The following is a 13,460-nucleotide window of genomic DNA, read 5'->3' on the forward strand; positions in this document are numbered from 1 at the left end:
AACAGTAATTATGCAAAAAAACATAACAATTTCTGCGGTAACAAATAATTATGTAGGAATTAACACTATGCAGAGATACATCAGACATGCAGATCACTGTCAGTTGGTTGATTGAGCAACTACCAAACATTGATACTCCTATAGAAAACCAAGTGCTCCATCAAGAATGGACATGGGGTGAATTTGGATATGTACAATTTATGCAAATTATGATCCTCAATTTGTCATGATGCAAAATTTATGCAGATTATGATCCATTGAAAAGAAACTTCAAATTTATGGATCATCATAACTTTAATCTTAAAGTAAGAAAATTACAAAACTAGAACACTTGGTCAGAACTTGTACCTCTATTTTGGCAAGATATAAACAAAGATATACTCTTTGGTAACAAAAGGAAATGTTCTTTTGGAAAGTATTCTTTCCAAATAATAAAAAATCTGAACATTTGAATGTGACCAAATGTGACTAAGTTTTGGACCATCAAAACTCTAGTCCTAAACTTGGAAAATTACAAAACAAGAGCACTTAATCTCAATATGTGTCATAGATTATAAAAGATGATCCTAAACTAAAAAAATGGCTTGACTTTATGAACCATCACATTCCATCCATTTGTAACACATTCTTGAGTCGAGGGACCTCCACTTGCAACACTTCCTTGAGTCAAGAGACCTCCTGCACCATCAATTTTGTCGTTGGAGACTACAATACTTAATATACTCTCTAAATGTGATGCTAATGCAACACTAGCTGATGAGCCTCCCTGATGTGATGCAGAACTTGTAGAAACCAACTACAAAAAAACCAATTACACATGACATATATCACAAGCTTAACATTAAAATTATCAAATCATGCATCTAAACTATTATTAATATCAAAGTAAAATATATAATTGCAAATATCTTTACCATTAAAAGTTGTGTAAAACTAGTAATATTTTCAGAAGATATATCCTCAGTTTTCTTTTGTGCCACGATGTCATGCACATATATTTCTTGTAAAAATTGTACTTGTATAGCAGCAATAATAGTATACCATATTAATGTGTAAAAATAAAATAGAATGGTGAAAGTAAGGATAATTTAGAAGATTACCTCATGCGCTTTTCTTTTCGTTGTTTGCTTCTTTGATGTGCCTTCCTTTGGTTTCGGCCTCTTTTCTATCCATGATTTTGTCCTACGCTTTTTATTATGATAAATCTCCATTTTTTTTATCCCTTTTGGTACAATCGTAATCAAAGCACATAATTGATTTTATTTCTTCTACATTAGCTTTGCAATTCCTAAGGTCACAAAGATTTTTTTTTTTTCAAATCTGCAATTGCTAAGCTTAGAATATTATGGCCTTCTTTAGTTTCACATGCCTCATTCACCAATTGAATATATTTTGGATATAAATCTTGATAGCGATCTACATATTCCAATTGAGTATTCGGCTTAATGTTATGTGTTGTGCAATTTTTTCTGCTTCCATCTTTTGCATCTCTTCTCCACCTCTTCATGATATATCTATTAGGAATTGACTTGATATCCAATACATCAAGAACTTACAAACCATGCCTACATAAAATACCAAATGACTCAAACTTTTTGCAACTAATAGATAGAGTCTCATCTAATGGATTCCACATGACTTCATATTTTCAATATTGATTGAAAACTCCAACCACATAACTATGTGCTTGACTCACATTGTGTTCTAGGATGGAAAGTGCCATAACCTCTTCAACTTCTGTTTGAAATAAATCAAACAAAGTAGGCGTGTACACTATTGCTACTTGGTTAAGCATAGGAGAGCTTTTGAGCTTCAATCTTGGAAATTTATGTCTAGAGTTGTATTTTTCTTCTAACTCCTTATCTTGTTTTTGATTAACAACTCTTTCAAAATGAGTGAAAAACTCTACTATATTGAGATCAGTATGCAAGCAATCCTTTAAGTCAGCATTGAAACTCTCACTAAGCTGGGTTGTCTTCATTCCTGCGGTGAAAGTTCTCTTAACATATGCTTGGGCCCATTTTTCCTTCAATTTAAATAGATCAATTAGCCATTTATTTTCACGAACATCGTACTTATCTAGCATTTAATTCCAAGCTGTAAGAAACTCATCTTCACCGTCATACTCATATACACATGCTAAAAAATCATTATTAAATTGAGACTCATTTTTGAGTAAATAACCCAAGTGTCTCTCAACATTCTGTCACATATGCCAATTATACAATGCATGATATATCTTAGGCATGACTACTTTTATTGTAGCTGAAATTGCTGCATCTTGATTTGTGAAAATAGTGATTGGCTTCTTTTTAAACATTGCTTCTAAGAAGGTCTCAAATAACCACACCAAAGATTCAATCGTTTCATCATATAAAAGTGCACCTCCAAATACAACAGTTTCTCTATGGTGATTGAGACCCAAAAATACTCCAAGTGGCCTTGCATCTCTATTTGTACTATACGTTGTATCAAATGTTATTACATCACTGAAGTGGCTATAGTCAATGATCATTCTTGCATCGGCCTAAAATATATTAGTAATCAACTCTTCACAGTCTAATTGAGTAGCAAAATAATATGAAGGATTTTCCTTAAGTTGATGACTGAAATATCTTCCCAAGTTAGCAGCTTCCCTATGCTCCATGTCTCTCTGTCGCTTAGTGCATAAATAGTTTTTATGATCTTGCTTGGTAATACCAAGATTATCATATCCACCAACTTGCTTACTAAGAAGCTCATAAGATTGCTTTAATCTTATTCCTGATTCATGTGCCAAATCAATTTTAATAGCATGAGTTGCAGCCACTTTCTGTTGTGATGGCATCATGTGTAAAGTTGATGGGAGGTGGAGATAGTGGTTATGCTCAGCAATAAATTTATTCACCATATATTTTTTATTATCTTGATTAAGTACAATAACCAAACGTGCTTCACAACCACATCTTGTTTCTGCTCGTGGATTCTTTATATCCTGATCCCTCTTGTTTTTGCCTCGAACTCCCTCTTTCGCGCACACAAATCTCCTTGAAGTAACCACTCCAATCTTTTTACATTTATTTACGTACTCTTTTCTAATACTAAAACCAACCTTTCTGCCATATTCATTATAAAAATCATATGCAATCTCATCTACTTCAAACTCCATCCCTTTAAATGGGGTAGATTCCATGGGCACATTAGAAAGAACGTGTATTCCCATCATTATCCCTAGAAAAAATTGACCATAAATTTATTATAACTTTCACCTATCATTTGTTTTCAAAACAGAGATGATGTAAGAAAATGGGATAGAGTAAAAATGAAAGAGTCATTGGAAGCAAGGGAAAATTTGGCTGCTGAATGAGCAGTAGAGTTACGGCATCTACTAATCCAACTAAAATTGCAAGAAACAAAAGACATAGCCAAGTCTTGAATGTCAGCAATCAAATGGGAAATAGACCAGGTAGAACAGGGACCATTGGTGTGGATAGACTAGGCAATCAAATATGCCATATACTAACAAAGAAGCAATCTTTATCTCAAAAAAAAAAAAAGATTCAATCTTTATCTCAAAAAAATGAAAAAGATACTCCAAGAATCATCCAGCCATTATAAAGATTCAATCTTTATCTCAAAAAATTAAAAATAAAAGTTCAGATAGACGCTAATTTGCATCCAGCCTTCAAAACAACAATATAAACTCACCAAGACAACAATATAAATGTAGAAAAATGAGATGGACTCTAAGAATCATCCAGCCATTATAAAGATTCAATCTTTATCTCAAAAAATTAAAAATAAAAGTTCAAATAGACTCTAACTTGCATCCAGCCATCAAAACAACAATATAAACTCACCAACACAACAATATAAATGCATAAAAATGAGATGGACTCCAAGAATTGATAGACCAAAAATGTATTGACCCCTTGTGATGAATTAATTGATTAATTAGCCAAGTTTATTAATTAATCAAATTAACATGCAAAGCGCATGGTAGCACAAATAAATCACCAATTAAATTAAGTATGTAGTGGAAAATAAATTGACATGGTGATTTGTTTACGAATGGGAAAAACTTACGCAGCAAAAACCCCATCGGGTGATTTTAAGATCACCGCTCCCGAGAATCCACTATTATCAAAACAAGTTGTTACAAGTAAAGGAATCCCAGTACCTTATACCAACTTACAGTTAAACCCTTATCCCAATACCCAATTGGACTTGTTTTGTAGTGACAATCTCTCATTTTCAATGCACGACTCTTAGTACGTGACTAACCAATTGCGCGGATCCTAGTATGCCACTTGATCACCAACTTGAGAAGGATGTTGGCTGCAAAGTTCTTTAGTTCATCCAGACGATGAAGATCATGAAGTTTCTTGGTCACAAAACCCTACGGTGTACAAACACAGCAGCTTCTTGAAGAACTAGGGCAAACTAGGTTTCCGGTCACACTTTCTTCACGCTTGTGGAATTGCGCTCTTATGCAACTTGTTGTCACTTTTTCAGCCCTTAAAATAATCCTTATATATGTTTTGGGTTGTGAGAAAAGAAAGCTCAAACATATACCCACGGATTGGATGAAAAACATAATAGAAAATATGAATTTCATAAACCTCGATAGATAGCCATTTATCGAGCTAGCTGTTGAGCCATGGGCTTTAGTAGCTTTTAAACCTCGATAGATGCTAACTGTCGAGTTTTAAAATCCTGCACTTCATTCTTTGATTCTTGGACAAACTTGTATGGCTTTAACACTTGAACTTGAAACAAGGTTTCTTGAAGCATTAAACACATCCTAAATTTACTCAATTACAAGTAAAGTGCGTTTTGTCAAAGGATTAGCCAATTACATAAAATATTGACATATGTTCCTAACATTGAATCACATATGTCCTAAAAAGAACCATTCAGCCATTATAAAGATTCAATCTTTATCTCAAAAAATTAAAAATAAAAGTTCAGATAGACTCTTACTTGCATCCAGCCACCAAAACAATAATATAAACTCACCAAGACAACAATATAAATGCAGAAAAATAATCAAACATCAAATAAGATAACCATAAACAAGTTTTACAAATATACCTTTGTTTTGGCAAGATAGAAACAGAGATGTGCTCTGAACTTGTTCTCTAAACCTTCGAACATGTTCTTTGAAGCTTTGAATGTGTTCTTTTGCTTTCACTTTTCCCTCCTAAAAGAGCTGTAATTCTCTCTCTCTTTTTACCTTTTCTGTTTTATTTTTATTTTTTGTTTTCTAGTAAAATTTGTTCAGTTGAGTTAAAGAGTCCTCTAGTTTAAGTGTTTAACCACAGTTAAGATTGATATTAGGTTAAGTTATGAGCTGTCACATTTTTTACCCTTGGTATTTTTCAAAAAAATCCTGTCCGTGAAATGGACACTCTCCATTTCAAAGGGAAATGGAGAGGATCCGAATTCGAGGGTAGTGGGGAGATGAAAATGTAAAAGGAAGAAGAAAGGTTAGAGAAAGTGTAAATGTTAAAAAATGAGTATAATTTTATATATTTCAATTTAAATAAAATATTATGTGTTTAATTTTTTTAATAAAAATAAGGGAAAATATAATAAGGAGGATGTGTCTGAGTTTAAATATTGAATAAAATAAGATGAAAAGAAAAAAAAAAGGTAAAAATAAAATATATAACAATAAACACCAAACTACCCAAATCGTGTTATGTAATAGATTGATATATATATATATATATTATATTCTTATATATTATCTTTAATTTTTATAACACAATAGGATAGCATTTAACAATCAAAGAGGGAAAAAAAAAAAATTAAAACACAAAAATAAATTGCATCAACCCAAAGTAGAGTTATAATGAACACAAAAATTTATCAACTTAAAGTAGAGATGTAGGAAAAATAAAAAAATAGTCCAAAAAATATTGAGAGAGAGAGAGAGAGAGAGAGAGAGAGAGAGATATATATAACCTTTTTGTGAGGGAAAACTATGCAAAGAATGGAAGAGAGAATAACAAATTTATAGTAAGATGATGTGAATATGAAGAAATAAAATAAAGGAAGATGAAGGGAAAGATGAATAGTGATATTAAGGATGAGGGTACTGGGGAGATGAAAAGGAAATGGAAGGAAAGATGAAGAGACAAAATAAAGGAAGATGAAGGGAAAGATGAATAGTAATCCACTAGTAAAATAAATTGCATCAAATTAAGCATCAATTTTTAAGGACTTAGAAGAATATAGTGGTTTGAAAAACATGATAAATGCGTCACATAAGTGTAATTGGATTTCCAATTGCTGTTAAAATAATGCAAACCCAAGTGCAGATTTTCCACAAGTAATAATATCTCGATGAGTTCGAGGTCAATCCGTAGGGAATGATTGACACTAATGTAAAAGCCTCTATTATTAAGTAGTAAATAAAAACAGTTGTTAGGTTGTTTGTTTTTCCCACCCAAAGATGGAGCAAGATAATATTGAAACTACAACTGAAAATAACAAAATAAATCCAAGAAAAATTAATGGAGAAAAACACTAGGGATTCATGGATCCCCTTAATATTTTACTATATGAACTTGGATTATTTTTAACTCAATTAGGGTAGAGAGCCAACTTGCCTAATCGGAAGATAAAACAACAAAGTACTCAAACAATTTGTAAAGTAGATTGAATATGAGTGATTGAGCAAATTATTTAATTGACATGTTATAGGGGAGATTATAAGCATTCAATATATTCTCAAATCATAACAAATCAAGGATTTCAAGCATTCGATATATATAAAAATGATATTAAATCTTAAAAACTTGCCAACGTGCAATGATTTCAAAGAGTAAACCAATCTAAAAATTCAATCATAAACCTATAGAAAGCATGTAGATAATCTCAAGAACACATGATAAAAATATTAGGTTTCAACTCTAACCTTGGCTAGAGATTTAGCCACACATAGTTAAGTAAAAGAAATCCATAAAAACAATACTAACGTCTAAAATAAAATAAAATCAAAGATCCAAATAAATTTTCTAGGGTTTTTTCCTCTCTATAACCTCAGCTTCCTCCAAAACAAAAGAGAAAATCCCTTAAATTTAGGGTGGAAATCCATTGATTTTCGCAATTTCATTTACTGTCAGTTTCTAGCCCACTTTTGTCCTACAAGTTTTATTTTATTTTTTAAAATTTTGAAAATAGACAAAGTTTTATATCTTCGAGTCTTCTTTATGTGGTTGCAAGAATCAGGCAATTAGATATATGTGAAAGAAGTTATGGCAAAAATATTGAAACAGTGTAGGATGTTTCAATATCAGGATTTTTCCATTTTGGCTTGAACGAATTTCTTTATTCCCTTTTTGATTCTCACACATTTTTGACTTATATAACATTTCAAAATTCATGCTCCAATTAATCTTTACCCTTGAATTCTCTTGGCTGCATGTTTGTATATTATATGATTAGCTTAATGGTTTTAATATCCTACAAGAGAAAAGTACACTTAATGAGTGTATTTTTGAGAAATCTTTCAAACTCACATATTTACATGTAATTAAACATGAAAGTTATGTGATATTGCCTATCAAAACTAAGTTAATAGTGTAATTTTAAGCAAAAGATACCAATCACCTTTCTATTCATCATTTGAAAGACAATAGAATCATCATAGTTGTATTTGATCTCAAAAAAGAAAAAGAAAAAAAAAAGCCATAGTTATATGTTGTAGTTATTATTCAAAAACTTGTGTTTAGGGACAAGAAAACATATTGAAAAATTAGCTTTTGCAAATTATGATGTGAAATTTAATTTGAAGCCAATATAATAAACAAATTCAATCAAATTGAAATATATGAATTGCAATTTTAAAAATTCTTTAAGTGAATGCTTCAACAAGACAAAAATTGTTACGTTCCAGACAGGGGCAGCTTAAGGTGTAGGTCTAAGGCCTCTAATAAGAAAAGACCCCATTTTCTAAGTGGATAGTTTTTTTTAGCGTATGATAGGCCACAAAATGAATGATCCCTTGTGATTAAACCAATTAATTAATTAGCCAAGTTATTAATTAATCAATTTAACATGCAAAGATATGGAAGCACAAACAAATCACCAAAAACTAAATATGCAGCGGAAATTTAAAGACATGGTGATTTATTTACGAATGGGGAAAACCCTTGCGGCAAAAACCCCACTGGGTGATTTTCAGGTCACTACTCCCGAAACTCCACTATTATCAAATCAAGCGGTTACAAGTAAAGGAATCCCAAGTACCTTACCAACCTACAGTTGAACCCTTACCCCAATACCAAATTGGACTTGATCTGTAGTGACAGTTCCCCCTTTTGATGCACGGCTCCCAAGTACGTGACTAACTAATGTGCAAATCCCAGTACGCGACTTCAAACACCAACTTAGAAGGAGAGGTTGGCTGCAAAGTTCTTCAGTTCATCCTACATGATAAAGATCAGGAAGATGCTTAGTCACAAAACCCTTTGGTGCAAATACACAGCAACTTCTTCAGAGAAGATGAACTAGGTCAAGAACTTTGTCTTTGATCACAAATTGCTTGAACAGAGTTTGCTCAATGCTTGTGCAACTTGTGTATATTTTGATGGCTCTTAAGACAATCCTTTTATATGTTCAGGGTTAGAAGAAAAGAAGGCCCAAAAACATATTCACAGATCCCAAGAAATCAGATCAGAAAACTTGACTTTATATATCTCGACAGATAGCAGGTGTCGAGAAGCTATCGAGCAGGTGTCAAGCTTTAATGATTTTGCACTTCAGCTTGTTTTTCTTGGACAGACTTAATGACTTCAACACTTGATCTTGAAACCTTGTTTCTTGAAGTATTAAAAACACCTAGAACTACTCAATTACAAGTAGAGTGCGTTTTGTCAAAGGATTAGCCAATTTACATAAATAAGTGACATATGTTCTTAACAAGTGAAAACACATATGTCTTAACAATCTCCCCCTTTGGCAATCTGTGACAAAACCACAACAAACAAATGAACATATGAGAGAAGTCATAAATCACTCAACTTATACTCACTTGTTAAATATAATAAAATCTATCCTAACACAAACTCTTGAAAAACTTTGCAAGAAGAGAGTTCATGGCAAGTAGACTTTGACAACCTGTATTTCTAAAACACTTTAAACAAAACTCATCAAGGCATCTTGTGTGAAACAGAAATAATAGATTACATACAAGTATAATGAACATGTATATAAAGATAGAGAAGAAACAACACATGAAGAGAGAGGTGAAAGAAACATACATCCACATATAGAGAGAAAATAAGTACAATGTATGTAAAACTGGTCATAAGACCTCATATACAAGATTAATGTATCTATAAAGAATAGAAAAGAAAAGATACATCAAAACCTCACTACATCCCTCAAATATCAACATTCCCTCTAACAAAAATGTCCTATACTAACTCTCATTCTAAGATGACTACTCTCATAACCTAATACTATTCCCCCTTTTTGTCACGAGTGACAAAAGGTAGAGTGTCATGCAGACATCTCATCAGTAGAGCTAGCATCTCCATCATCATCATTTGAAGCGTCAGAAGCTGCTGGAGGAGGTGGTGAAGGAGTAGCCTCAGAAGCAAAACCACCCATGGTTGCCTGGCGTCATGCAATACGACCAACACGAACATTCACCTGATACAACTCAGTGGAGAGTGTATCGAGGCGAGCATCTATACGCTACAGCTGCGCCATGATGTCTCCGAGAGATACATCGCCCATAGAGGAAGAAGGAGCAGATGTAGATGGAGCAGATCTGGATTGAGCTGAACGGGAGGGAGGAGTGGAATCTGTCTGTCTCGACCTAAACTGAGCCTCACTACGTTTTACGGTAGTGGCATCTATGGTATAGATATGTGTGAAGTGGTCGGACACAGGAAAAGGGATAGAAAAATGGTGTAAGATCCTCGTGATAGCAGAAGGAAAGATGAGCTTATCACGGGACGCCGAATCTAAATGAACATCTATGATAGAAAGGATGAAATGAGAAGGAAAATCTATAGTAAGATGCTCAAGAAGAGATAACAAAAATCGAGCACGAGGTTCTGTGATGGAGTTGTAGTAAGAGAGTGGATGGAGTACAAAAGTCATCACCATGTTTAAGAATCTAGGACCTTTAGCAAAATGTCTACAAGATGCATACTGATACTCACCCCAATCAGCGGGGCGCTGACAAAAACAGAAATAAGCTCATCTTTGGACACAGTCCTTAGACGCTCATAAGAAGGATAGTCAGGAAACTCTATCCTAGGAACCCTAAGCACATCCGCAACTAGCTGCGGTGTGATAGGAATGCGCGTATCTCGAACGCGAGTGAAAAAGAGAGGTACTGAACGATCGATCCTATGCATGTTAGAGTAAAACTCCAGAATAAGCACGAGAGGACATGTGACCGGGACGGCACACAATGACTCCCATCCCCTACTATGAATAACAGAGGGAAGGTCAGTGTCGGCGAAGTCCGCCAAAATGACTTGGCGTTCCAAATGAACACCTCGTCTAGAAAAGTTCCCCGAAAATGCCTTGTAGGCATCACCATCACGGAACTAAAGATTTAGAGGAGCAGAATCAGAAGGTGAAGAAGCTCCAGAACGCAGAGGTTCCGAGCCGGAGTGGATTTACGCTTAGGTGCCATAGACACTACTAACGTAAAAGTCCCAAGAAAGAGATAGAGAAGGAGACAATAAGAAAAGTCCCAAAATAGTTCACATATATCAAATATATTGAACAATGAGTACGTATGCATGGAGAATGCATGAACATGTGACATGCAAATTAAAAAGCATTGTGGGCTCAGCCCAATCCAAGCCTACCAGCACATAAGCAGAAAACACACATCTAAATGCATGAAAATACCATTCTAATGCACGTGAAATGCAATGTATGACATTTTGAACACATTTGAGTGAAAACCCAACCCAAAATTTCAAGAAAAACTCATTAATTTTGCAAAACCCCAAAAATTTTCATAAACCCCAAAACCTAAACTTCAAAACATGAAATGATTGAAAAAGGAAGGAAAAAGAGATCTTACCAAGTGATTTGAAACAAGGAATGGCCAAAAATAACGTGGGTTGGAGATTTTGAGTGAGAAAAAGAGGTTGGGGAGATGAATAGCCGCGGATAGATCAAGAGAGATCGAGAAAATGAATTGCAGATTGCGATAGAAACTTATATAGAAGCTTCAGTAATTCTCGACAACTGAGGTGTCGAGAGGTATCGAGGAACAACAACTATTTTCAAAGAACAGAAGCTCGATCGATCGACAAGGTATCGAGAAGGTATCAAGGAGACAGGAACTTTCTCGATCGATCCATCAGGTGTCGAAGAGTTGTCGAGATTGCGATAAGAAAAAGGCTTGAGAGGCTCAACAGATAACAAGGTATCGAGGAGGTGTCGAGCCAGCTTTTAAAAACAGTTTTTCGAGAAGAGAAAAGCACAGATATGAATGCAAGCCAACATGTACCTCAACCAATGATCCAATCAACATATTAAGCTCTCAAAATTACCTCTCAACAAAAATTTTAAGCACATGGATCCTTAAAAACACACACACACACTAAACAAGTCTAACCAATTTTATTTTTCAAAACAAGTCAAGACAGTTTAGTGAGCATACATTAGCACATGTAAACACTTGTGATGGCCAAATCACATTGTACCTGCACATGTATCAAAAGTAGCAAAGAATATTGCGTGTTGTGTGTGAAAAACATCACAAGATTGCATGTGTATACATGTTATGATGATTTGAGATATGAGAAAATAACTTTAACTCACACACAATCATAACTGTTTGATGGGGACTATCACCTTCGAGGTACATCCTATAACTCTCACATCTCATAGAATACATGCTTGCAACCATATTTAAAGCATTTTTAATTTCTTTGCTTTTTTTTTTTCTTTGCTTATTTTCTTTTATTTTAGCATACCATACATGGGCATATAAAAGAAAGAAAAGAAATACCCAATATGTTAAGCATTTGACATCGCACTTTTGCTATGCTGAAGCATACGAATGTCTTTGATTGCACTTTTGCTATGCCGAAGTATACATGTGTCATATTATGATTGGTAGGCAACAGTGGTGAGGTGGTTATTTATGTCTTTCTCTTAGAATTTTCTAGTTCTACCCATCAAAAAGAGTGATACCAGTGTTAAGTTTAAGAGATAACTTAATCTTACTCATCACAAACAAGAGCCACAAAGTTTACTTGCTTAGTTGTGCATAGATATGCTCATCTAAGTTACAAGAGATACAAAGTTTAGAAAACTTTGTTTCATTGGCCATCTAAGGTACACAAGTACCAAAGTACACAAAACACACACTATTTTTGTATTTTTCTGATTTTTTTCAATTTTTTTTAAATTTTTATATCAAAAACAAAATAAACAAAACTGAAAGTAAACACACAAAAACATGTTAAACAAAGCAAAGTATAAAACTAGACTGACTCAACAAAAATGCAAAACACACAAGCAATGCAACAAATAAGAAAAACAAGAAGAGAGAAGAAAGTGATAAAATCACTTAGAGTCCTTTTTCTTCCACACCTTGGAAGACCCTTTCCTTTGATTAAACCCTTGAACCGGCGGTGAGGGGGAAGAATTGAAACCGTTCAAGTTCAAAAGGAACATGAGGGTTTTAAGAAGATCTCCAAGAGGAGTAAGAGAGGATTGAAGCTGATTCTGGCTTCCAGACGCAATCATGCGATTACTCTGTTGAGTGGCTAGCCACTTATAGCAATTTAGTCGAGTATGATTGGCAGCTCCATAATGATGACAGAGATCCTGCTTCTTTTGTTTAGGCTTTTGAGCGTTAGCCTTCTTAGCCCTAGGGTTTTTAACATCTTTCTTATTTTGTTTAGGGGGTGCTCCTAAGATAGATTTACCATTGTCTAAGTTCTCATTAGCTAATTCATTTTTATCATCAGTGTTCTCAATATCAGTGTTATTAGCAGGAAAAACAAAAACAGTAGCACTAGTAGAAGCAATATGAGAGGAAGAAAGACCATACCCTAAACCTGTTCGATCCGAAGCAGATTTCTGGATGCTGAGCATCTCATCAAGCTTTGCACTTGAAGTCCTCTCCAGTTGAGCTCTGACTTGAAACAACTCCGTTTCAAGCTTCTTGGTCTTCTCAGCCAAGAAATTGTTCTCAAACCTAAGTGCTCCAATAGTTTGATTCGCCTCATCAAACTTTGTAGACAACTCTTCACGATCAAGTTCCACATCACTAAACTTCTTGGTGACCAACCTATACAATTTCTCATGCTTCTCAGAGAGCTTGTAAAGCTTCTCATAGGCTGAATGGATATCATCTTAATCATCCATCTTCTCGAATTTGGACTCCACCAGTTCTTCTTCTTCGTCCACTTCTTCAACAATCCCTTCAGTAGGATTGACTATGGCAGTGAAGACATTTAAGATTCTGTCATCCTCATTGT

At 34.2% G+C, this 13,460-nt stretch overlaps 1 protein-coding gene across 1 annotated transcript; it reads right to left on the reverse strand.

Annotated features, from left to right (window-relative positions):
• Window positions 1-571: 571 nt before the first annotated feature.
• Window positions 572-3,202, reverse strand: LOC112006092 (protein FAR1-RELATED SEQUENCE 5-like). The gene is made up of 4 exons (XM_024038391.2): window positions 2,723-3,202; window positions 2,255-2,527; window positions 1,697-2,026; window positions 572-796 (listed from the first exon to the last, which is right to left on the reverse strand). The coding sequence occupies exons 1-4, from the start codon at window positions 3,200-3,202 to the stop codon at window positions 572-574; spliced, it is 1,308 nt and encodes a 435-aa protein (XP_023894159.2).
• Between the last annotated feature and the right edge of the window lie 10,258 nt (window positions 3,203-13,460).

The sequence above is a fragment of the Quercus suber genome, unplaced genomic scaffold (assembly GCF_002906115.3).
Source record: "Quercus suber isolate HL8 unplaced genomic scaffold, Cork oak 2.0 scaffold_193, whole genome shotgun sequence".
In the NCBI taxonomy this organism is placed as follows: domain Eukaryota; kingdom Viridiplantae; phylum Streptophyta; class Magnoliopsida; order Fagales; family Fagaceae; genus Quercus; species Quercus suber.